General features: G+C 44.3%; 1 protein-coding gene across 5 annotated transcripts in view; it reads left to right on the top strand.

Annotated features, from left to right (window-relative positions):
- LOC140453710 (uncharacterized) overlaps positions 1-25,872 on the top strand; it is a 34,676-nt gene that overhangs the window by 3,798 nt on the left and 5,006 nt on the right. Inside the window, exons 3-5 of one of the 5 annotated variants that reach the window (XR_011952461.1) lie at positions 1,743-3,574; positions 6,358-6,457; positions 13,839-16,629. Coding sequence is in view for 1 of the 5 variants with exons in the window: in XM_072548673.1 (XP_072404774.1) it covers positions 1,814-3,160 (1,347 nt within the window). In the remaining 4 variants the exon portion in view is untranslated. The other 4 variants (XR_011952460.1, XR_011952459.1, XR_011952462.1 and 1 more) reach the window with 4 other exon arrangements.

Here is a 25,872-nt window from a genome sequence, read left to right as displayed (position 1 = left end):
TAGCAAGCAGAATTAAGGAAAATCCCAAAGTATTTTGTTCTTATATTAGAGAAAGGATTGGTCCACTAAAAGATAATGAAGGAAGGCTGTGTATTGAACCTGAGAGAATGGGTGAGATTCTGAATGATTGCTTTGCGTCACTGTTCACTGAGGAGAGGAACATGATGAATCTTGAGATTAAAGATGGAAGTTTGATTAGTCTGGATCACGTTGGCATAAGTAGGGAAGATGTGTTGGGTATGCTAGAGGTTACTAAGGTGGACAAATCCCTAGGACCGGATGGGATCTATTCCAGGTTGCTGAGGGAGGCGAGAGAGGAAATAGCTGTGGCCCTGACAGATATCTTTGTGGCATCCTTAAATACAGGTGAGGTGCCGGAGGACTGGAGGGTTGCTCATGTTGTCCCTCTGTTTAAGAAGGGATATTCCGGGTAACTACAGACTAGTGAGCCTGGTGTCGGTGGTGGGGAAGTTGGTGGAGAGGGTACTGAGAGATAGGATCTATTTATATTTAGAAACGAATGGCCTAATCAGTGATAGGCAACGTGGTTTTGTACGAGGGAGATCATGCATTATCAACTTAATAGAGTTCTTCGAGGAAGTGACCAAGTTGATAGGTGAAGGAAGGGCTGTTGATGTCATAGACATGGACTTTAGTAAGGCATTTGATAAGGTTCCCCATGATAGACTAGGGAGAAAGTGAAGTCACATGGTGTGCAGGGTGTTCTAGCTTGGTGGATAAGGAACTGGTTGAGCAACAGGAGACAGAGAGTGGTAATTGAAGGGACTTTCTCCAAGTGGAGAAAGTTGGTCAGTGGTGTTCCACGGGGATCAGTGCTAGGGACACTGTTGTGATATACATAAATGATCTCGAAGAGGGCACTGTCAGTATGGTCAGCAAGGGTCTGTTCCTGGGCCGTAAATTTTCTTTGTTCTTTAAGACTTGGTATGAATACTCACACAGGAGCAGAGTTTTGGATGACCTGGATTGCATGACTGGGTGAATAATCTGTAACTCCTCCCCTTCCAGCTTTTGGGAGCTCATGTGGACACATAAAGCAGCTAATGCAGCAGCACATTGTTGGGAGAACGGGCAGTCGGTAAAACCTCATTCAAGTACAGTCAATGGAAGGAACGATAAAACATTAAGCGGAGTTCAAGTGCACACATAAACAGAGGCAGCGGAAGTTTGCAAGTGCAGAGAGGATGTGGGGAGTGCATTAAGACAGTTAAGTCCAGAAGGAACATAAGGACGGGTGAGAGTTTCAGCTGCAGATAAGCAAAGACTAGGAGGAGTCAGGTGAGGTGGAAGTGGGCAGTCTTGGTGCTGATGGAGATATGTGGTTGTAAACTCATCTCGGGGTGAAATATTTCACAGTGATTATGATGTGTTTGATTCAGACTCAGACTGTTGCCAGGCTGCTGGATGGAGTCAGTGGCAAGGCAGTGAAATTTGTTTTGGGGATTGAAGACAAAGGCCTCAGTTTTGCCAAGATTTAATTGAAGGAAATTTCTTTCTATATGTGACCTGCACGGAACTGGGACGTGACAGTGCTCACATCCACCTGCTACCTTGCTGCTTCTCGGCGATGGAAGCTGTGTGTTTGTAGATTCTGACAAAGTTCTGGTAAAGTTGTAGGTGCCTAAAATCCCTATCCTTCAGTCGCTATTTTGTAGAAGCCAGATTCTTGTGAGAGATTCCCCTTCACTCTCTTGTTCTTTTGTTTGATATCAATTTCACAGATGTTAGAAGGGGAAGGTATACACACCAACCATCACACCGTGGTCTGATGGAATCATCCATTTGATCACAAATGGAACATGATCAGATTTTGAACATGGAAGGAAAAAGTTCCGTTCCCATTGGAGAGAAACAGTGTTGTGTGTGCGGAAAAGGCTTCAGCCAATCCTCAGAGCTCACAAACCACAAATGCAGTCACACTGGAGAGAAACTTTGGAAATGTGACGATTGTGAGGAGGAATTCGTGTCGCCATCTGAGCTGGAGACGCATCAACGCAGTCACACCAGTAACAGGCCTTTCACCTGTGCAGTGTGTGGGAAAGGATTCACTCAGTCATCTAACCTGCTGCAACACCAGCTTGTTCACACTGAGGAAAGACCATTTCAATGCCCAGACTGTGGAAAATGCTTTAAAACCTCCAGGGATTTGACGTCCCATCAATATGCTCACATTAATGAGAGACCTTTTAAATGTCCAGACTGTGGAAAATGTTATAAAACTTCTGGAGACTTGACATCCCATCAACATGCTCATACTAATGAGAGACCTTTTAAATGCCCAGACTGTGGAAAATACTACAAAACGTCTGGAGACCTGATGTCCCATCAACGTGCTCACGCAGAGGAGAGACCTTTTAAATGCCCAAACTGTGGGATGTGCTATAAAAGTCCCAGGGACCTGATGTCCCATCAACTTGCTCACAGTAATGAGAGACCTTTTAAATGTCCAGCATGTGGAAAATGCTATAAAACCTCCAGGGACCTGCTGTCCCACCAACGTGTTCACTCTGAGGAGAAACCGTTCAGGTGCTCTCTCTGTGGGATAGGGTTCAGGCGATCATCTGACCTCATGGAGCACCAACAGGTTCACACTGGGAAGAGACCGTTCAGCTGCTCTGAATGTGGAAGGGGATTCACTCGGTCATCCAACCTGCTCAGACACCAGCAAGTTCACACTACGGAGAGATCTTTTAAATGCCCAGACTGCGGTAAATGCTACACAAGCTCCTGGGGACTGACTTGTCATCAACGTGTTCACACTGAGGAGAGACCTTTTAAATGCCCAGACTGTGGGAAATGCTTTAGGAATTCTGTGGAACTGAAGTCCCATCAACATGCTCACACTGAGGAGAGACCTTTTAAATGCTCAGACTGTGGGAATCACTATACAAGTTCCTGGGCACTGTTTTATCATCAACGTGTTCATATTGATGAGAGGCCTTTCAAATGTCTAGTCTGTGGAAAGTTCTATCGAAGTTCTGTGGAACTAATGTCCCATCAACATGCTCACATGATGAGAGACCTTTCAGGTGCTTTCATTATGGGGTTGGGTTCAGGCGATCATCTTAACTCTCAGTACACTGGCGACTTCACTATGGGGACAAAGCATTTACCTTCTCCATGTGAGAAAAACAATTAACTCACTCATCAACCCTGCTGAGACCACACTGGGGGACAAACCATTCACCTGATCCGTGTGAGGGAAGAAATTCAGTCACTCACTCGACCCTGCTGAGGCAGCACAGAGTTCACACGTCTTAACAGTGATTGGACTTTGTTCATCACATTCAGGACTGAAAGCAAAATTTTAATATTCTGGATAAAAGTCAAATAACCAGCTTTGTGTTAAACACAGTGTGGTAGCTCATTGTAAGGATGTCATCACAGAGTACTTGGAAGAGTCAGTACTGCTTCATCGGGGGAAGTCAAATCTGTGTTAGAATTCTTTGAGGAGGTAATGAGCAACTTAAACAAAGGAGAGCCTGTGGATGTGATCTGTTTGGATTTCCAAAAGGTATTTGACAAGGTGCCATATGCGAAGCTGCTAAATAAGGTAAGAGTCCTTGGTGTTAAGCACAAGGTGGATTGATGATTGGCTGACTGGAGGAGGCAGAGATTTGGGATAAAGGGATCTTTTTCAGTATGGCAATTGGTGACTAATGAAGTTCAGCAGGCGTCAGTGTTGGGACCACAGATAGTTAAGTTATGCATTAATGAGCTGGACAAAGGAATTGATTGTGTTAGTGCAGGTGACGCAATGATAGATGGAGGGACAGGTCCTACTGAGGAAGCAGGGAAGCAGTAAAATGACTTGAGCTGGCTGGGTGGGTAGTCAAGGAAGTGGTAGGTGGAATACAGTGTGGGGAAAATGTGAGATCATACATTTTGATTGGAAGAGTATTTTCTGAACTGGGAAAGGCTTCAGAAATCTGAAGTGCAAAGGGACTTGGGAGTTCTAATTCAGTATTCTCTTAAGTTTGACATGCAGGTTCAGTTGGTGGCTAGAAAAGCAAATGCAATGTAGGCATTCACGTGAAGAGACAGAGAAAACAAGAGCAGAGGTATATTGCTGAGGCAATAAAAGGCTCTGGTCAGACTGCATTTGAAGTAGTTTCAGGTCACATATCTGAGGAAAGTACATAAAGAACAAGAGAGCAGCTGGAGAGAGTGAGAGTAGGACTCCTTAAAGGTGAAAGAAGTTATCTTTGTGCTGAACCTGAGGAGATGGGAGAGATATTAAATGAATATTTTACATCAGTTTTTACTGTGGAAAATGGGATGGAAGCTAGAGAACTCCAGGAATTAAGAAATAACATTTTGAAAACAGTTTACATTACAGAAGAGGAAATGCTGGAGGTCTTAGAAAATAAAAAAGTGGATAATTCTCTAATGACTAGCAAGTCACATTTGTTTTAAAAGGGATGTAAGGTAGCTATAGACCTGTGAGACTGACTACAGTGGTGGGTACTTTATTGGGAATAATTCTGAAAGACCGGAGTTAATATATATTGGGAGAGAAAAGGAATGATTGGGGTATGCAGCATGGCTTTATACAAAGGAAATCAGGTTTTTTGAGGAGGTAACCAAGAAGATTGATGAGGTCCGAGCAGTAGACAGTGTTTACTTGGACTTTGGTAAAGTCTTTGACAGTGTTCCACATGGTAGTCTAATTAGTAAATCATTAGAGCACATGGGATTCAGGCTGAGCTTGCCAAATGGATACAAAATTGGTTTAACAGCAGGAGACGAAAGACTGGGGATGGAGGTTGTCTTTTGGACTGGATGCCTATGACCAGCGGGGTTCCACACGTTCACTTATTTTGGAGAAGAGTTGTTGCTCAGGTTGTGCATCAGGTTGTAAATTTGCTGGCTGAGCTGGTAGACCTTCAATGTTTGTCACATGGCTAGGCAACATCATCAGTGAACCTCCAGTGAAGTATTGGTGTTCTGCCCCACTTGCTGTTTACCTATACTGGTTTGTTGTAGAAGGTGATGTCATTTCCAGTTCTGAGTTATAGAGTAATAGAGTTCTGGTCTGAATGCCAGGCCAATAGGAATTCCTGTGCGTGTCTTTGTTTAGTCTGTCATAGGATGGATGTATTGTCTCAGTTGAACTGGTGTCCCTCTTTGTCTGTGTGCATGGATACCATTGGTAGATGGTCATGTCACAGTGAGAAAACAGGTAGCCTTAGATGTGATACATTTGGTGCAGGAAAGTACTTGTTCAGAAGATTTGGGGACATCTGTTCTTTAGTGTCAATGGATCGGTGTAAATAAGGTGATAACATTTGTTCAGTTGTGGAATGTGTGGCAGTACTTCCTTCTCACGCCAGAGGCTGGAGGTGCACATATTTCACAGTAGGGTGTCGGATAACTAAATTGCTAGTTTATACCAAAGACTCTTACTAAAACTTATACTCAATAGGAAAATAACTTTTAATTTAATAAGCTGAGTGGAATATGCATGTAATAGAACAATCCTGATGCATTTTCATGGATACCACACTGACCAGATTTGAATTAATGAAGCTCAGCTCCCTCATCTTGACTGCTCTGGGAAGTGAATGTCTCATTATCCTTACAGGCTAGGAAAACACAGAGGCTGAAAGTTGGAAGATGTTCATGTATGAGTGAGAGAGAGAGAAAATATTCCTCTGTAAATTACATTCACTGACTGAAGGGTTCAAGGGACACAGAGAGGACAGAAGATTAATCCTTTATGGTCTGATTTGAGTGAACACTGGTTTGTCATGGAATGAATGTTTCTATGTTGTTCCCTGGAGCTCGAGATCCGGGAAGGTTAAGAATTTAATTTGTGTTCTGGTAATCTAAGATGATTTTAAAAGAAAAAGCCATTTTGCAGGGCAATGATACTGGACATGTTAGCTGAGCAAGGTTACCTCATGACCTTTCCACATAGTTTAGGTTAGTCCCCCATTATGATGTACCGATAAAAGGGAAGTTATCTAGCCAAAGCAACCAGCCATTGGGCCTGGCTGGATCAGGGTTTCCCACTTTGTGCATGTAGTTTAATTAGTCAAGCATACTCCGACCTGCCAATGAGTTTCTCTTCCTCTGCAAACGTTTGCCATTTTATTGCTGCTTATTTGATTAAGGACATGTGGCGTTTTTGTAAATGCAATTTCTGTATAAAGATAGCTTGTTTGCAACAATAAGTAGCCTGAGAGAGGTTTTAGGTGTAAGAGCTGGCCCCGCTACTCTGCTAAAGGTTTTTAGAACCTTAGCTCAAGCCTGGTTTGTAGGTATCTATATTATAGTGTAACTTTGATGCCATTGGTAAATAAAGGTAATAATTTAAACTAAACTGTCTGTAAGAGTTTTATATTCCAGACTACCACAGAGTACGATCTCTGAGACGGACCAAGAGAGGCTACAGTTTGAGTCCATCACGGATTCCCTGAGCTGTCTCAAATAGGTACTTTAACAACAACCCACTTCACATTCAATAACAAGATCTATAAACAAACTAATTGGGTTGCTTAAGGGATCACAATATTAGGACTCTTAGCAGAAGCAGTTATGCAGAGGTTAGAATGAACAACCCTTCCCACGATCGAGCCCAAGATTTGGGTCCACTATGTGGATGACACCTTTGTCTTCATGAAATGCAACAAATTACAAGAAATCCACAAACACATAAGTAACATCCTTATTGGTGTAAAGTTCACCAAAGAGGAAGATTCTCCTTCTGAGACATCACAGTAAGAACGAAAAGCCAATGGAGAGCTGCAGACCAGAGTCAACAGGAACGTCTCACACACTGACCAGATACTCCACTACAGGAGTTATCATCCCAACACCCACAAATGGAGCTGCATCAGGACATTATTTAAGTGAGCCAGAACACACTGCAACACCCAGGAGCCATGAGAAACCAAGGACAAACATCCATGCAGTGTATTTAGGAACAACAACTACCTGATAAGCACAGTGTGCCGATTCCTACACAACAGACCTAAACAAGAAGACAACATGCCCAGAGACTCTCGCCACCCTGCCATAAATCAAAGACATCTCTGAGATGACAACCAGACTACTCTGGTCCTTATGCATCATGGTAGCCCACAAACCTGCCACCATACTGAAACATTTCCTGATGTATTTAAAGGACTCTGTACCAACAACCAGCAGAATGAATGTCATATACAAAATACCCTGCAAGGATTGCAACGAACATTACATTGTGCAAACATGTAGGAAATTAGCTGCCAGGATACATGTGCACCAACTAGCCACCAAAAGACATGACCAACTATCACTGGTATCCATAAACACAGACAAAGAGGAACACCAGTTTGACTGGTACAATGTATCCATCCTGAGACAGGCTGAACAAAGACACACATAGGAATTCCTAGAGGCCTGGCATTCAGACTGGAACTCCATTAACAAACATATAGATTAGGACTACATTCATCCCAGAAACAGAACCGGAAATGATATCACCTGCACAACAAACCGAGACGGATAATTAGCAAGTGGGGTAAAACACCAGCCTTTCGTTGGAGGCTCGCTGATGATGTTACCTAGCATGATGATGAAACGTGTGAGAACGAAGGGTCTGTTTCCACACTGTAGGGATTCTAAGAAACATTGGAATGAAGGGAAACTCTTTTTAAAAACAAAAGGGGGCAGTACCGTGGCTCAGTGGTTAGCACTGTTGCCTCAGCGCACCAGAGACCTGATGCTGTGGGGTTTGCACATTCTTGCCGTGTCTGCGTGGGTTTCCTCCGGGTGCTCCGTTTCCTCCCACAATCCAAAAATGTGTAGATTAGATGAATTGGCCATGCTACATTGCCCATAGTGTTCAGGGATGTGTAGGTTAGATGCCTTAGTCAGGGTCAATGTAGAATAATAGGGTAGGGGAATGGGTTTAGGTGGCATAATCTTCGGAAGGTCTGTAGACCTGTTGGGCTGAAGGGCCTGTTTCCAAACTATCAGGATTCTGTCGGGATTTTAAGAACAAATCTAACAGTTCAGCAAGCAAATTTTCAACCTGATTTAGGTGAGAATATAGAAGGCATGAATAGTAAGTTTCAAAACGTGTGGTGCTGGAAAAGCACAGTCGGTGAGATAGCATTGAGAGGATGCAGGAGAGTCGTTGTTTTGAGCATAAGCTCTTTGTCAGCTCATTCCTGATGAAGAACTTCCGCTCGAAACATTAATTCTCCTGCTCCTCAGATGCTGCCTGACTAGCTGTGCTTTTCCAACACCACACTATTTGACTCTGATCTCCAGCATCTGCAGTCCTCACTTTCTATTAATGGATAGTAAGTTTGCAGATTACATCAAAATTGGTGGCATAATGGACAGAGAAGAAAGTTATCTCACTACAAAGAGATCTTGGATCAATTGGGTTTATGGGCTGAAGATTGACAGATGGTATTTAATTTTAATGAATGTAAGGTATTTAATGAATGCAAGGTATTGCATTTTGGTATAACAAGCAAGGTCAGCACTTACATAATTAAATATAGGGCCTTGGGTAATAATGAAGAACAGAGAGACTTTGGGGCTCAGGCACATAATTCTTTGAAATTTGCATGTTATGTAAACAGGGTGGTTAAAAAGACATTTAGTGCGGTTGCATTCATTGCTCAGAAATTAGAGTATTGGAGTTGTGATAGCATGTTGAAGTTGCCCAGGATGTTGGTGAGGGCTTTTCTGGAGAATTGTGTCCTGTTCTCGACATACTGTTAAGTTGGAGAGGGTTCAGAAAATATTTATCAGCATGTTGCCAGGAATGGAGGGTTTGGGAGTTTTTTTCCCTGGAGCATGGGAGGCTGAGGGGGTGACCTTACAGAAATTTAGAAAGTCGTTTACATTATAGATAAGGTGAATGGCAGGTGTCTTTTCCCTCGGATTAGGGATTTCAAGACTAGGAGGCATTTCTTTTAAGGCGAGAGGGGAGAAATTTAGTAAAGACATGAGAGGCAACTTTTTAAAACAGATGTGGAGGAGCTCGTGTTGGACTGGGATGGACAAAGTTAAAAATCACACAATACTAGGCTATAGTCCAACAGATTTATTTGGAGGAGAAAGTGAGGACTGCAGATGCTGGAGATCAGAGCTTAAAAATGTGTTGCTGGAAAAGTGCAGCAGGTCAGGCAGCGTCAAAGGAACAGGAGAATCGACGTTTCGGGCATAAGCCCTTCAGGAATGAGGAGGGTGTGCCAAGCAGGCTAAGATAAAAGGTAGGGAGGAGGGACTTGGGGGAGGGGCATTAGGAATATGATAGGTGGATGGAGGTTAAGGTGAGGGTGATAGACCGGAGAGGGGTGGGGGCAGAGAGGTCGGGAAGAGGATTGCAGGTCAAGAAGGTGGTGCTGAGTCTGAGGGTTGGGACTGAGAAAAGGTGGGGAGGGAGGGGAAATGAGAAAGCTGGAGAAATCTGCATTCATAATTCCTGAAGAAGGGCTTACGCCTGAAACGTCGATTCTCCCATTCCTTTGATGCTGCCTGACATGCTGCGCTTTTCCAGCAACACATTTGAAATCTGCATTCATCCCTTGTGGTTGGAGGGTTCCTAGGCGGAAAATGAGGCACTCTTCCTCCAGGCGTCGTGTCTGGCGATGGAGGAGGCCAAGGACCTGCATGTCCTTGGCGAAGTGGGAGGGGAAGTTAAAGTGTTCAGCCACGGGGCGGTTGGATTGGTTGGTGCGGGTGTCCCAGAGGTGTTCTCTAAAACATTACGCAAGTAGGCGGCCTGTCTCCCCAATGTATAGGAGGCCACATCGGGTGCAGCGGATGCAGTAAATGATGTGTGTGGAGGTGCAGGTGAATTTGTGACGGATATGGAAGAATCCCTTGGGGCCTTGGAGGGAAGTGAGGGGGGAGGTGTGGGCGCAAGTTTTGCATTTCTTGCAGTGCAGGGGAAGGTGCCAGGAGTGGAGGTTGGGTTGGTGGGGGGTGCGGATCTGACGAGGGAGTCGCAGAGGGAGTGGTCTTTCTGGAACGCTGATAGGGGTGGGGAGGGAAATATATCCTTGGTGGTGGGGTCTGTTTGGAGGTGGCGGAAATGATGAAGGATGACACAGTGTATCTGGAGATTGGTGAGGATCAGTGGGGTTCTGTCCTGGTGGCGATTGGAGGGGCGGAGTTCAAGGGCGGAGGAGCGGGAAGTGGAGGAGATGCAGTGGAGAGCATCGTCAACCATGTCTGAGGGGAAATTGCAGTCTTTGAAGAAGGAGGCCATCTGGGTTGTTCGGTATTGGAATTGGTCCTTCTGGGAGCAGATGCGGCGAAGGCGAAGGAATTGGGAATATGGGATGGCATTTTTACAGGGGCACAAGGGGTGTAATCTAGGTAGCTGTGGGAGTCAGTCGGTTTATAGTAACTTCCGAGATAGAAATGGAGAGGTCTAGGAAGGGGAGGGAGGAGTCTGAGACAGTCCAGGTAAGTTTGAGGTTGGGGTGGAAGGTGTTAGTAAAGTGGATGAACTGTTCAACCTCCTCGTGGGAGCACGAGGTAGCACCGATACAGTCTTTGATGCACTGGAGGAAAAGGTGGGGGGTGGTGCCAGTGTAGCTGTGGAAGATGGAGTGTTCCACATATCCAACGAAGAGGCAGGCATAGCTGGGGCCCATGCGGGTGCCCATGGCTACTCCTTTGGTTTGGAGGAAGTGGGAGGATTGGAAAGAGAAATTGTTTAGAGTGAGGACCAGTTCAGTCAGTCAACGGGGGGTGTCAATGGAAGGGTACTGGTTGGTTCGGCGGGAAAGGAAGAAGCGGAGGGCTTTGAGGCCTTCATGAAGGGGGATGGAGGTGTATAGGGACTGGATGTCCATGTTGAAGATAAGGCATTGGGGGCCGGGGAAGTGAAAATCATGGAGGAGGTGGAGGACGTTGGTGGTGTCCCGAACGTAGGTGGAGCGTTCTTGGACTCAGGGAGACAGGACCGTGTCAAGGTATGCAGAAATGAGTTCGGTGGGGCAGGAGCAGGCTGAGACAATGGGTCGGCCGGGGCAGTCAGGTTTGTGGATTTTGGGCAGGAGATCAAAACGGGCGGTGCGGGGTTGTGGTACTATGAGTTTGGAGGCGGTGGATGGGAGATCCCCTGAGGTGATAAGGTTATTAATGGTCTGGGAGATGATGGTTTGGTGGTGGGAGGTGGGGTCATGGTCAAGGGGGCAGTAGGAGGAGGTGTCCGCGTGCTGGTGTTTAGCCTCAGACATATAAAGATCGGTGCGACAAACTACCACCGCGCCTCCCTTGTCTGCCGGTTTGATGGTGAGGTTGGGGTTGGAGCGGAGGGAGTGGAGGGCTGCACGTTGCGAGGTTGAGAGGTTGGAGTGGGTGAGAGGGGTGGACAGGTTGAGGCGGTCAATGCCGCGGTGGCAGTTGGCTATGAAGAGATCGATGGTGGGCAAGAGGCCAGCACGGGGTGTCCAGGTGAATGGGGTGTGTTGGAGGCGGGAGAAGATGATCAGAGGAATAGATAGAGTAGACAGTCAGAAACTTTTTCCCCGGGTACAACGGAGTGTTACAAGGGGACATAAATTTAAGGTGAAGGGTGGAAGGTATAGGGGAGATGTCAGGGGTGGGTTCTTTACCCAGAGAGTGGTGGGGGCATGGAATGTGCTGCCCGAGGGAGTGGTAGAGTCAGATTCATTGGCGTCCTTTAAGCGGCATTTGGATAGGTACATGGATGGGTGCTTAATCTAGGATAGAAGTTCGGCACAACATCGTGGGCCAAACCTAGATTAAGTCTTTCATCTTTTAGAATGGGCTTACCAGTTTTGGTCCTTTTAATATGTAAATTCCCGAACTACTTTTAAGTCACATTCTCAAGATAAGGAGGTTTTCTAACAAAAGGTTCCATCTCCACTCAGGAAATGCATTAAAGGTGTGAGGTTAAAGCCTGTATCCCACTCTTGAGTCAAACAGGTTCTATTCCTAAAGTGGAATTTACAAAATATTACATGGATTGACTGCCTGTAGGTTTTGCATTTTTTCAGCAAAATAGAATGCTTCTGCAAATATGGTGAGAGCCTTTAACATACCCATGGCATGGTACATTGATGAGACTTAGCAGTTGCTATGACAACAGGTGAATGGATACTACACAATTGAAGCAGGGTAGCCATGCTGTAATGAAGACATGAGGTTGCAGACAGACGTAGAGTCATGAAGTTATCCAGCATGAAAATAGACCCTCTGGTTCAACCAGTCCATGCTCGTCATAATCCCAAATTTAACTAGTCTCACTTGCCTGCGCTTGGCCCCATATCCCTTCAAACACTTTTTCTTCATGTACTTTTAAACATTGTAACTGTATCAGTGTTGATGATTTGGAGGAGCCAATGTTAGACTGGGGTGGAAAAAATTAAAAATCGCATAATACCAGGTTATAGTCCAATAGATTTATTTGGAGACACTAGCCTTCGAAGCTCTGCCTGTTCATCAGGTGGTTGTGAAGCATGATCATAAGACACAGAATTTATAGCAAAAATCCAAGACTGTGGTTTCCTCCCATGCTGAATTGCCCAGTGGTATGTGCATTAGTCAGGGATAAATATAAGGAAATGAGTCTGGGTGGGTTACTTTTCGGAGGATCCGTGTGGACTTGTTGGACTGAGGGGCCTGTTTCCACACTGTAGGGAATCTAATCTAATCTAAAGTTTACAGTGTCATGCAGCTGAAATGATATATTGAACAAACCTAAATTAAGTATTTTATCTTTTAGGATGGGTTTGCTCGTTTTAGTTCTTTAATATGTAACAAAACCTTAACAATGCATTAAAGGTTTGAGGTTAAAGTCCTGTCTATATCCCAATCGTGAGTTAGGTGGTTCTATTTCTAAAGTGGAATTTATAAGATATTACATGGTTTGACTGCCTGTAAGTTATGCATTTTTTGAGCAAAATAGAAAGTATCTGCAAATATAATTCTGCAAATAAAGATTCATCCCATTGACTTGTTTGTGTGAGCGTGCAAGAGAAAGAGAGAAGTGTGCATGTGAGTGTATGCCTGTGAGTGTAAGCTTGGTAAAGTATGTGTATGAGTGTGATGGGGTATAAGTCTGTGAGAGGGTGCATGCATGTGTGTGTGTGTGTGTGTGTGTGTGTGCGTGTGCATATGAAAGAGTGCTTGTGTATGAGACACGGTCTGCGTGAGTGTGAGTACTAATAGTGTGCGTGTGTGTGAGAGAAAGAATATAGTGTAGTGTGGTCATGTGTAGTGTGGCATGAACCCAAGGTCCCAGCTGAGGCTGAGGATCTAAAATTTGAATTTAGGCAACAAGTATATGTAGATTTTTATTAACCACAAAATAGTTTTTCAATTTAAAAGAATATTATAAAATGGCTGAGAATACTGATTGAACCCTGTGAACCTGTACTGCTGATTTGTAGAATTAAGCTGAAATTCAAAGATAAGAGGACAATAGAGTTTTCATAAAACGAATACTGACACATTAGTTGACCATTTGAACTAACCTTGAACTGATACATAGCATGACAATTTATGTAAATAAGATTTCTTTTCCGAGGAATACCATTGGATTAGCCTATGCCACCATATTACAGTTGATTGGACTTTTCTTGTAATTAAGAACCCTTTCCCAGGAAATATCTTTGGATTAACTTCCTGTAAATCATGTCACCTCATTACATGTGATTTGTCTTTCTTGTAATTAAGGCTGTACTATCTCTTAAAAAACATATAAATAATGTGTAATTTTCAAATGTAATCGCGCAACTTCACCACGGAACACAGAAGCCTTAACCTCTGTATTGCTGGATAGAATTGCATCAAGATTCAATTCAATAAACTAATGACCCTTACTTTTTGAACAGATGGTATTTGTTGATTCCTTTGACCGATCTCGAGCCAGGAGGCCCCTCTTGAGAAGTCATGGATCTACAGATACCGAGCATGACTATCAGCCTCTGCTTGACCACTTTTGCATTGTTGCCTGTCCCAAAGTCCGCCTTGGAGGATGGCCACCCGAAGATCCAAGGCCGAATGTCCCTGACCGCTGAAGTGTTCAATCCCCTCATCTAAGTTTATGTACGTTTGGAAGGTTAGGAAGTGCATTAGGCCGAACCATCTCCAATATGGGCAAGAGATAGATTCATAGAATTCCTGAAATGCAGAAAGAAGCACCAACCCTCCGAAGAGCATGGCACCCAGATACCAACCCGATTCCATCCCTGTTCCTCACATGGGGTTATTTCCATGGCTAACCTGTACGTCCATGGACACTATCGGGCAATATTTAGCATGGCCAATCCATCTCACCTACCCATTCTTGGGACATCGGAGGAAACCCGAGAACCCAGAGGAAACCCACAGTCACAGGGAGAATGTGCAAACTACACAAACATTTGCTCAAGGCTGTGAAATCCAAGTTCCTGGCCCTGTGAGGCACAGTGGTAATCACTGGGGTAATGTGCTGCCCAAAATTGACTGGTGAAACCTGGGATTGAATAAAGAATCTTAAGAATCAGATTGGGTGGTGCGGCGGTGAGCTGTCTGGATGACAGGAAGGAAAAGCATGTTGTTCGAAATAGGTTGACATCTGAGATGCTTGCGAGTGAAATGTCTCCTCATCCAAACAGATGTGGAGGTGGATATCTGGGATGCTTGTGAGTGGAATGCGAGCATCCCAGGTATACCCCTGCTTTCCTCAAGAACCGTTCCCTTTATCGGTCCTTGGTTTGCGCCATTCTCCCCACCAACCTCCTTGAACTCCCTGGTACCTTCCTCCGCAACCAGAAAAGATGCAAAACTTGCCGGTCCACCACCCCTCTCCCCTCCATTCAGCACCCCAAACAGTCCTTCCAGGTGAGACAGAGGATCCCCCAACTCTCTTTCAACCTGGTTTATTGCATCAGGTGCTCCTAATGTGTTCTGTTCTACATCGCGGAGACTGAGCGTAAACTGAGGGAACAGTTCAGAGCATTGCAGCCAGGTCCACAGGGGTTGACCACAATTCACCTACCTACATGTCTTTGGACTGTGGGAGGAAACCAGAGCACCTGGAGGTAACCATGCAGACACAGGGAGAATGTGCAAACTTCACACAGAGTTGCCGTAGGCTGGAATCGAGCTTGGCCCTGTGAGAGCAGTGCTACCCATTGAGCCACCGTGCCACCCTGCCCCACTCTTCAACCCCTCTGTCTCCAATCTGACTCGTCTCCAGTGGTAGGGATGGCTCACTGCAGGAAAAGTGCAATATGAAGGGGAGATGAAGCTGGATGTGATAAAAAAGCAGCTATCCCACCAGAATCCAGCTCCTGTAACTCTCTAAACTTACAGGGGTCTCAGCAATTTGATGTCTGACTGAATCCTTCCTGCACATGGAGCTGGGGAATGGTCTGCTGCCAATGCAACTACACCATTGAGTGGCCAGCTCAGGTGGGCAAGTGTATACCTGTCACTGACCTTATATTTCCATGATTCGGAGATGCCGGTGTTGGACTGGGGTGTACAAAGTTAAAATCAACGAGGCAAAAACAATGACTGCAGATGCTGGAAACCAGATTCTGGATTACTGGTGCTGGAAGAGCACAGCAGTTCAGGCAGCATCCAAGTAGCTTCGAAATCGACGTTTCGGAAAAAATCCTTCAATCACACAACACCAGGGTATAGTCCAACAGGTTTAATTGGAAGCACACTAACTTTTGGAGCGACGCGACAATCACCTGATGAAGGAGCATTGCTCCGAAAGCTAGTGTGCTTCCAATTAAACCTGTTTGACTATAACCTCGTGTTGTGTGATTTTTAACTGATATTTCCACAGGAACTGCACAGTGTGTATGTCTTGGCTGCGCGATCAGATAAATTGTAGTTCAATGAATAGGACGTCCATATAGTTTCTCTCAATTGTGACCAGTGTAATTTGTTTTTATTCTCAGTGTAAGTTAAAGCTTCCTGGAATGTACTAGAACCCCTATGATTTTTAAAAGATTGTTTCTGTTTAAATCTGTGGGCTGAAGGATGCCCTCTGGGTTGTGAGCAGCAGCTTGTATTAAAAAGAATAAACAATTTTTTTGAGGCCAGGCCTGGAAGTTAATTGCAGGTCGTTTATGATCAAAAACTCTGCAGACTCTTTTGGCCATTAATGAGGTCATTGTCTGGAAACTGGTGCCAACATGTCTGGGAGAGGACATGATCAAACAGAAGAAAGACCTGGAGTGTTTTGAACTGGGATTTTCTGAGGAAAAGCTGTTGATGCTGCAGCATAAAAGTTTGACATTCCTATGTATGTGTGAAACAATGCATCATGGAAACTGCTAAGTAATGTGGTCAGTTTCTTGTTTAATAGATTAGATTCCCCACAGTGTGGAAACAGGCCCTTCGGCCCAACTAGTCCACACCGACCCTCTGAAGAGTAACCCATTCAGACCCATTCCCCCAGACAAATGCACCTAACTCTTTGAGCAATTTAGCATGACCAGTTCACCTAACCCGCACATCTTTGGACTGTGGGACGAAACCGGAGCATCTGGAGGAAACCCACGCAGATACGGGGAGAATGTGCAAACTCCACACAGACAGTTGCCCGAAGCTGGAATTGAACCTGGGACCCTCATGCTGTGAGGCAGCAGTACTAACCACTGAGGCACTGTGCTGCCCCATGGGGTAATAATTTATCTTTAACTGTTTTTTTAATCTATCTTTGGCGTGAATGGAGCTGAAAGCAAAGGTTATTCGGTTAAGCCGTTGTTTCCACTGAGGAGTATGTGCAGTATGCTGTTGGGAGACACTTGTGAATGTGCTAGTGACTGAAAATGATGGAAAAGTGTCAACGTGAACATCTTTTTCATTGAACTGGCTGCCAATGTGAAACAGGCTGAGAGAACGGAACAGGGAGTGGAGGAAGAGAACTGAGCAGGGTGGGAATTGGAGCTGTTCTTTGCCTGCCACAAAACCTGGCCCAATGTTTCATCTCACTGCTCCCATTTCCCACCTATACCCCCTTCACCCCCACCACCACCTTGTCCCCAATATCCACAAACTTCCAAAGATTTTTTTCATACATACCATGTTGCTTTTCTCACACATTGAACAATTTGAGAAGCAGATAAAAAAAGAGAGAGCAGCCAGTCCAGAAGCTTCCAAACTCACTCTGCACCTCATTGACCTTCTTGAACTGCTGCAGTACATGTAGTGAAGCTGCTCCCAGATTGCTGTTTGGTAAGGCGTTACAGGGTTTGCATCCAGTGGTAATAAGGTAGTACTGATATCTGTGTCAGCTACAATCATTTTGTTTTTATATCCCACCTTTAACAGAATAGAAACTTGGAAAATAGGAACAGGAGTAGGCCATTGTGGTGTTCGATCCTGCTGTGCAATTCCGTGTGATCGTGGCTGACATGCTACTCAGTAACGTTTCCTCCTTTCAACCCTGCCCTTTGATCCCTTTAGCCCTCAGAGTTATATCTGGCTCCTTTTTGGAAATATTCCATGTTTTGGTCTTAATTGCTTTTTGTGGCAGTGAATTCTACAGATTCAGCAGTCTCTAAGTAAAGAAATTTTACCTCAACTGTCTTACCTGCACATCCACAATCTCATTTATTGTAAACGTTTTACCTGCACATCCACCAATATCATTTATTGTATCTATTGCTCCCGATGCGGTCTCCTCTACATTGGGGAGACTGGACGCCTCCTAGCAGAGCACTTTAGGGAACATCTCCGGGACACCCGCACCAATCAACCACACCGCCCTATGGCCCAGCATTTCAACTCTCCCTCCGACTCTGCCGTGGACATGGAGGTCCTGGGCCTCCTTCACTGCCGCTCCCTCACCACCAGACACCTGGAGGAAGAATGCCTCATCTTCCGCCTGTGAACACTTCAACCCCAGGGCATCAATGTGGACTTCAACAGTTTCCTCAATTGCCCCTTCCCCCACCTCACCGCAGTTCCAAACTTACAGCTCAGCACTGTCCCCATGACTTGTCCTACCTGCCTATCTTCTTTTCCACCTATCCACTCCACCCTCCCCCCCCCCCGACCTATCACCTTTCATCCCCTCCCCCACTCACTATGAGAAAGTACTCTATGCTACTTTCTCCCCACCCCCACTATATCTCACTTATGTGGGATATAGGTAAATTAATGTTACTTCTGCAATTCCATTTTACAAAGTAAAATGAACTCACACCAGTGTGTAATTGTTTTAGCCAAGAGCTGAGTCAACAAGAATGGAAACGATGTGGAGGAAATATATAATTGTTTTTGTATGAGCTAAAATTGTATGCCAGAATGAAATGTGACTGCAAAACAGTGGTAGACATTACGGGCAAGTAGATTAGATGTTGTGAGGGGATGAAGTTAAGCTAGATACACCTGTACAAACAGTAGATATAAACATCTGTTTCCTACTTTTACAGAGACAGAGGAACAAACCCCAATTAAAAGGGTCATAGGGATCAGAACAGCCTCGGGAAAGGCACAGATGGTGGGGGTAGATAATGATGAAGAAAGAATATGCCTAACAATGACCTACAGTGGGATGAGGTCAAACGGCCTTGTGAGGCCAGAAATAAGCATTGTGTCACAGACAAGGCTGGATAAGGCAAGAAATAAACAGGGGTAACGGGGGCCGGTCTTAGGGAAGTGGAAGATGTAAGCAGGGGAGGAGCAATGTAAAACAAAAGAAATCAAATTATATAAATATTGTGTATGAATTGAATTTCGGGTGTGTTATGTCCTCTGCCTTATAGACACTGGTAGGTGTAAAATAAATGACACTACTGATTCAGGTCTTGTCTCGGACTGAAATTATTGAAGTGTGTTAGCTTTATTTCTCACACTTATCTCTCCACGCTTCAAGCTGTCTGCCTGTATTCCTGATGAAGGGCTTTTGCCCGAAACGCCAATTTTACTGCTCCTCGGATGCTGCCTGAACTGTGCTCTTCCAGCACCACTAATCCAGAATTTGGTTTCCAGCATCTGCAGTCATTGTTTTTACTTAGTCTTAAACAGCCGACTGATATCCTTAAATTGTGACCCTTTGATCGTAGACTTACTGGTATTGAAAGCAACCTTTTGCATTTACCTTGTTAGTCCTGTTAGAATTTTATTGGTTTCTGTGAGATCCGTCTTCATTCTTTTAAACCCTAGTGAACTTTATCCTCACCAATCTATTCTATCCTCAAACGTCAGTCCTGTCATCCCAGGTATCAGTCTGGTAAACGTTTGTTGTTCAACCTCCACAGCCAGGACATCTTTTATCAGATATGGATTTCAAACCTGCACGCAATACTCCAGCTGTGGTCTCATCAAGACCTTGTACAATTTCAGCAAGACATTCCTGCACTTCTCAAATGCTCTCGCATATGAAGCCCACCATGCCATTTGTCTTCTACACCTCCTGCTGCACCTGCATGCTTACATTCAGTGACTTATATGGGAGGACGCCATGTCTCATTTTTTCTTTTTCTTTCATAAATCCACGCTGACTGACTCTGTCCACTCTTGTCACCGTTTTCCAGTGTTAGGGAAACCGGTCTATAATGCCATGTTTTCTTTCCACCTTTTTAAATAGTGGGGTTACATGAGCTTCCCTCCAGTCCATAGGAATTGTTCCTCATTCAAAGAATTTTGAAAGATGACCATCAATTTTCTCTGGGAGAAAGTGAAGACTGCAGATTCTGGAGATCAGAGTCAAAGAGTGTGGTGCGTGAAAAACACAGCTAAGCAGCAGGAGAATCGACGTTTCGGGCATCAGCCCTTCATCAGGAATGAGGCTGTAGGCCAAAGGGGCTGAGAGATAAATGGAAAGGGGATGGGGCTGGGGATAAGGTAGTTGAGAAAGTGATAGGTAGATGAAGGTGGGGATGAAAGTGACAGGTCGGAGAGGAGGGTGGAGCAGATAGGTGGGAAGGAAGATGGCTGGTTGGACTGTTCAAGAGGGTGGTGCAGAGTTGGAAGGTTGGGACTAGGATAAGGTGAGGAGAGGGGAAACTGGTGAAATAAGAACAGCAGGGATCCTTTGCAGGTCTGGGAGAGTGCGGCCTTCTGCTGTGGCAGGGATGACTGCAGGGAGTGAAGGTGGTGGCACATTGCTGTGAGTGTGGAGCGGAAGATCCGGAAGAAGAACCATTTCTGGAGGCTTTGGATTTGTTGTAGGTACTGGTTATCTTGGTCTGAATGGGAGAGTCCGTGTGGGGTCAGTCGGCTCCGTAGGTAAGCGCTGAAGAAGGAGATGTACCTGTGGTAGTGAGTCTGCTTCAGGACTGAGGAGATGAACTGGGAAATGCAGTAAGAGAGAAACTCACTGAGATCCTTGTAGAGAAAGAAGGAGAACTACTTCAAGGTAAGTGAGAAAATCTATTGCCTTAAAACTTGCCTTTAAATATTTAGATTAAAATGCTGAATTATAGAACACATCTACTGCACCAGAAAATAGACAGGCAGGAAGGCTCAGCAAAAAGGGAGATCTCAACCAATGCAGAAGATAGGGACATCTGGGCTCACCAAGTGATAACAGGATGCTGTCATGCAATTAAGAATATTTGTCTTAGCATCGGTTAATCTTTGTGAACAGGACATCAAGTGATAACATTCACAGCTGTTCCCTTGTGAAATTAATGACAGTGTTTGATTCTGACCCTGAAATGAAACTCGGTACTATCAAAAGCTTTGTAATTAATGGTCAGATGCTGCCCATTATAATGGATCCTTATTACCCCTTGAAAGCGGGGCAGACACAGAGAGAGAAAACAACTTTGCTGACTTAAGAGTTCAAAAGGACGCTATAGATGGAGACCATTTTAATGCTGAGGCTATTGGTGCCAGTAGAAAATTAACTCTTAGTGCGTGTCTGCTATGGATTGAATTTAATTGCATTTTGGGACTTTATGATGATATTGAATAGCCATTGCCAGTTATTAAATATAAACTCTGTGAAAGGTAATATTGGTGAAGCCTTAGCTTAGTTGCTGTTCTTTTAGACCACTCTACAGACCTTACAGACTGCCCCACTGTCAACTCTTAACTAATCAGATCTTATGTTTTATTTGAATTTGAATCACAAACTTGAAAAGAAAGCATGTTTAATTCGAGACTAATTAATAATTTTAAATACAACCTTTGCAGTAACATTTCGGCCTCGGGTACAGAATGATTCTGTACTTAAGATAAAAAGCAGGAATCTGCTCCCAGGTTAAAATTATTCTAAACGTGACATGAAGGGATTCTGACACAATCTGTCAGGAAGCCATTTTATGGTCAAAAGTCTGCCCTCCTTGCTCTGAGAAACGAAGTTCACTCACTTCAATAATTTCAGTCCGAGACAAGATCTGAAGTAATCAGTATGTTTATTATACGCTTGCAAACATGATGCCTGAAATAGACACAGAGTTTAGCAAGTACATGGCAAGTTTTACTTGGCCATTTCACCACATCCTGCTGTGGTAAAAACAATGCAGATGCTAGAAACCAGATTCTGGATTAGTGGTGCTGGAAGAACACAGCAGTTCAGGCAGCATCCAAGGAGCTTCGAAATCGACGTTTCGGGCAAAAGCACATCCTGCTGTGGCCCATTATCATGTATATCCTCTTTTACTACTATCTATTTCCCCCACTTGTGACATTTCCTCCCTTTTCCCTAACCATATTGATCCTTTTGACCTTTTAATTGGGGTGTGTTCTTGTGTTTTTGCAGAAGTGGGAAATAGATGCTTACAACTACTACTTGTACAAGCATATCTGGCTAAACCTACACCCTCACAGCACCTTATCTATTTGTCTGTAACATCTACCATTGTTTGCAGGAATGTTTCATTCTTGTATGCACATTTTAGCTAATACAAAAACAATTATATATTCCTTCTGTGGGATATAGGTAAAATAGTGTTACTTCTGTAATCATAATTACTTATGCAAGGTAAATGCACTCACACCAGTATATAGTTGTTTCAACTAAGAGCTGAGTCAACAAGAATGAAAACTATGTGGAGGAAATATATAATTGTTTTTGTATTAGCTAAAATGTGCATACAAGAATGAAACGTGCCTGCAAACAATGGTAGATGTTACAGACAAATAGATAAGGTGCTGTGAGTATGTAGGTTTAGCCAGATATGCTTGTACAAGCAGTAGTTATAAGCATCTGTTTCCCACTTCTGCAAAAACACAAAAACAAATCCCAATTAAAAGGTCATAAGGATCAATATGGTTGGGGAAAGGGAGGAAATGTCACAGGTGGGGGAAGTAGATAATAGTGAAGGAGGATATACCCAACAATGGGCCACAGCAGGATGTGGTGAAATGGCCAAGTAAAACTTGTACTTTGTTATGCACAAGGCCGGATAAGGCAAGAGATACACAATAGTAATGGGCACTGGGTTTGGAGTAGTGAATCCTATATAAGATATGTACTTGCTAAACTCTGGGTGCCTTATTCCAGGTACCACACTTGCAAGCGCATAATAAACATACTGATTGCTTCAGATCTTGTTTCGGACTGAAATTATTGAAGTGAGTGAGCTTTGTTTCTCACAATTGGAGGCTGTGCAGGATGTTCTTCCATCGCCGGGGGGAGTGGCTGGCCCTGGACACTGGAAAGACGCTTCAAGTTCCCAATTGAGGAGCAGTCTTGTGTCCCAGTTTGGTCCGCTCCCTTGGGCGACTGGTATGAATCCCACAAGAGAGACGTCTGAATCAGACAGTGGAAAGGAGGTCGATAGAAAATACGGCAAAAAGGGGCCAGGGAACTCTCTGCACAGACCAAGGTAAGAAAATGGACTTTTAAGTATTGCCTTGGTGTCCGGGAAAAGGGGTATTTAATCGCTGAGGTACTGGCGAGGGCCCCGAGAAATGGGGGGTAGGCAGAGTAACTGTCACGGAGTAAAGGAAGAAAAAGTCCCTGGTAACATTCCTCCTGAAAGTCCGTTGGGGAGGATGTTGCGGGAATAGACAAGTAACACTTGTACAAGGGCAAAAGATAAAAAGAAAATGATTAAATATTTTTGTTTAGTATGGAGCAAAGAACCAATCCTTCGTCAGGCTGTCTTCTGGCCAAAGTAAGGTTCAGACGAGGATTGGGTATGTTAGTATTTAGATTTGTATGTGAATAAAAAACAACCTTTTAGTCAAGAAGAGGCGGACTATGCGTCCTATTGGAAGGGCAGTTTGGGAATGATGGTGTGAGAAACAAAGCTCACACACTTCAATAATTTCAGTCCGAGACAAGATCTGAATCAATAGTGTCATTTATTTTACACTTGCAAGTGGGTGTGATGTCCCGTGTCTAAGAGGCAGAAGACATACACACACTAGGTTCAATTCATACATAATATTTATATGATTTAATGTCCATTGTTTTACATTGCTCCCTCCCCTGCTTACATCATCCACTTCCCTAAGACCGGCCTCCATTACCCCTGTTTGCCTCTTGCCTTATCCGGCCTTGTCTGTGATAAAATGCTTATTTCTGGTCTCACAAGGCTGTTTGACCTTACCCTGTTATAGGTCATTGTTAGGCATATCCCTTCTTCATCATTATCTACCCCCTTCATCTGTGCCTTTCCCGAGGCCGTTCTGATCCCTATGACCCTTTTAATTGGGGTTTGTTCCTGTGTTTTCATAAAAGTGGGAAGCAGATGTTTATACCTACTGTTTGTACAGGCGTATCTAGCTTAACTTCATCCTCTCACAACATCTTATCTATTTGCCCACCGTGCCTACTATTGTTCATTGGCACATTTCATTCTGACATACAATTTTAGCTAATACAAAAACAATTCTACATTTCCTCTACATCGTTTCCATTCTTGTTGACTCAGCTCTTGACTAAAACAATTACCCACTGGTGTGAGTTCACCTCCTTTGTAAAATGGAATTGCAGAAGTAACACTAATCCACCGATATCCCACAATGGTAGTAAAGACAAGGGATTCCCCCTCTGCCCCACCCAGTCCCTGGGATCCTCTTGGCTGCTTTCCCCCCTGTACCATAAAACCAGATTAGGCGAAAATGGGGGAGGAGGAGAGACAGACAGGCAGGGACAGGGAACGGATGACCCACAAGAGGAGGTTGAAGGGGCGGTAGACGGGGATGTTGTTGTTCCCGACCCTCAATCCTCAACAAAAGAAGGGGAAGATAAAGTAGATGTAGAGGAGGTCTCCGGTGTATCTAAAACAAAGCCTAAGGGGGAGAAACAAAAACAAAAAAAGGGCAAGAACGTAAAGACCTATCCCCTTCAGGAGGTACCAATAGAGGACAAAGAGATTGGGTTTGTAAGTGCCAGTGGGGAGGTCAGAACATTTAAAAAGGAGATGAAGGTCCTGGTTGAGGATCCGGTAGGGTGTCTGAACAAATTGATCAATTTTTTGGGGCCCAGTCTGTATACGTGGACTGAGTTAATGTCTATTTTGAATATACTTTTTACTGGGGAATAAGGGGACTTATACGAGGAACAGCCATTAAAATATGGGACAGGGAACATCCCATTGGAGATGGGGATGCTGGACAGGGAGAGACGCAGTTTCCCCTCAGTTTCCCCTCAGAGACCCCCAGTGGGAAAATCAAAACCCGGAGCATAGAGAAGAAATGAGGGAATTGAAAGACCTGATTCAAAAGGAATAAGAGAGGCAGTTCCGAAATTGCAGAATTTGACTAAAGTCTTTGAAGTTAGACAGGAGAAAGATGAGACTCCCCCAGCTTTCTTGCAAAGATTAAGAGACTCAATGCGGAAATACTCTGGAATGAACCTTAAGGACCCAGTGGCACAGGGTCCTTTGAAAGTACATTTTGTGACAAAGGCATGGCCAGACATACAGAGAATGATACAGAAGACAGAAGGGTGGAGCGAAAAACCATTCGATGAATTGTTAAGAGAGGCACAGAAAGTGTTTGTAAAGAGAGAGGTTGAGAGACAAAAACAGAAGGTGAAAATGATGGTAGCTATGGTTGATGAGGTCAGTAAGAAAAGAATGGAATCAATAGTGAGCAACCGGAGCGGTGGGTGGCAGCATGTAGGACAGAGAGAATGGGGGAGAGGACAAGGAGGAGCATTTGATAGAGGGTTCAGGCGACAGGGGCAGAGATGGAAGGCTCCGCAGGCAGGATGCTATTATTGTGGAAAGATAGGGCATTTTAAGCGGGAGTGTCCTGACCTACAAAGGGAAGAAAGGGCAATTACGCTTATGAATTTTGATGAAGAATAGGGGTGTCAGGGGTTCCTGCCCCCGGGGATCCACCAGGAACCCTTGATAAACTTGAAGGTGGGACCCTGTAGGGAAGAGGTAGTCTTCCTAGTAGATACGGGGGCAGCACGGTCATTGCTGAATTTAAAGCAAAGAAAGTAGGAATGTCAACACGGTCAATAACTGTTTCCGGGGTAAAAGGGAAAGGATTTACTGTTCCAGTATTTGAACCTATGATGATAGAAATTCCTAAGGATACAGTCACAGGGGAACTGTTGTATATCCCTGATATAGGAAGTAACTTACTAGGGAGAGATTTAATTATCCTCTTAGGACTGGAAATTGGAATTCAGGAAAAAGAATTAGTTGTACAAATGGCAATGTTGACAGAGGATGTGGAGAGACAGATAGATCCTATTGTATGGGCGAGAGAAGGGCATTGTGGAAAAATACAGATCCCTCCCCTAGAAATAAGTTTAAAAAGGAAAGAGGACATTGTCTGTGAGCAACAAAATCCCATTTCCATAGAAGGTAAACGAGGACTGCAGCCAGTGATTGAGGGACTGATTAGAGATGGACTATTGGAGCCATGTATGTCTCCTTATAATACCCCAATTCTACCAGTGCGGAAATCCGATGGAACTTATTGATTGGTGCAGCATTTGAGAACGTTGAATGAAATAGTACAGATCAGGCACCCAGTGGTGCCAATTCCCTATACGTT

The sequence above is a fragment of the Chiloscyllium punctatum genome, chromosome 27 (genome assembly GCF_047496795.1).
Source record: "Chiloscyllium punctatum isolate Juve2018m chromosome 27, sChiPun1.3, whole genome shotgun sequence".
Taxonomy (NCBI): Eukaryota; Metazoa; Chordata; class Chondrichthyes; order Orectolobiformes; family Hemiscylliidae; genus Chiloscyllium; species Chiloscyllium punctatum.
The sequence above is the reverse complement of the archived record's forward strand: the minus strand, read 5'-3'. Positions and strand labels throughout refer to the sequence as shown.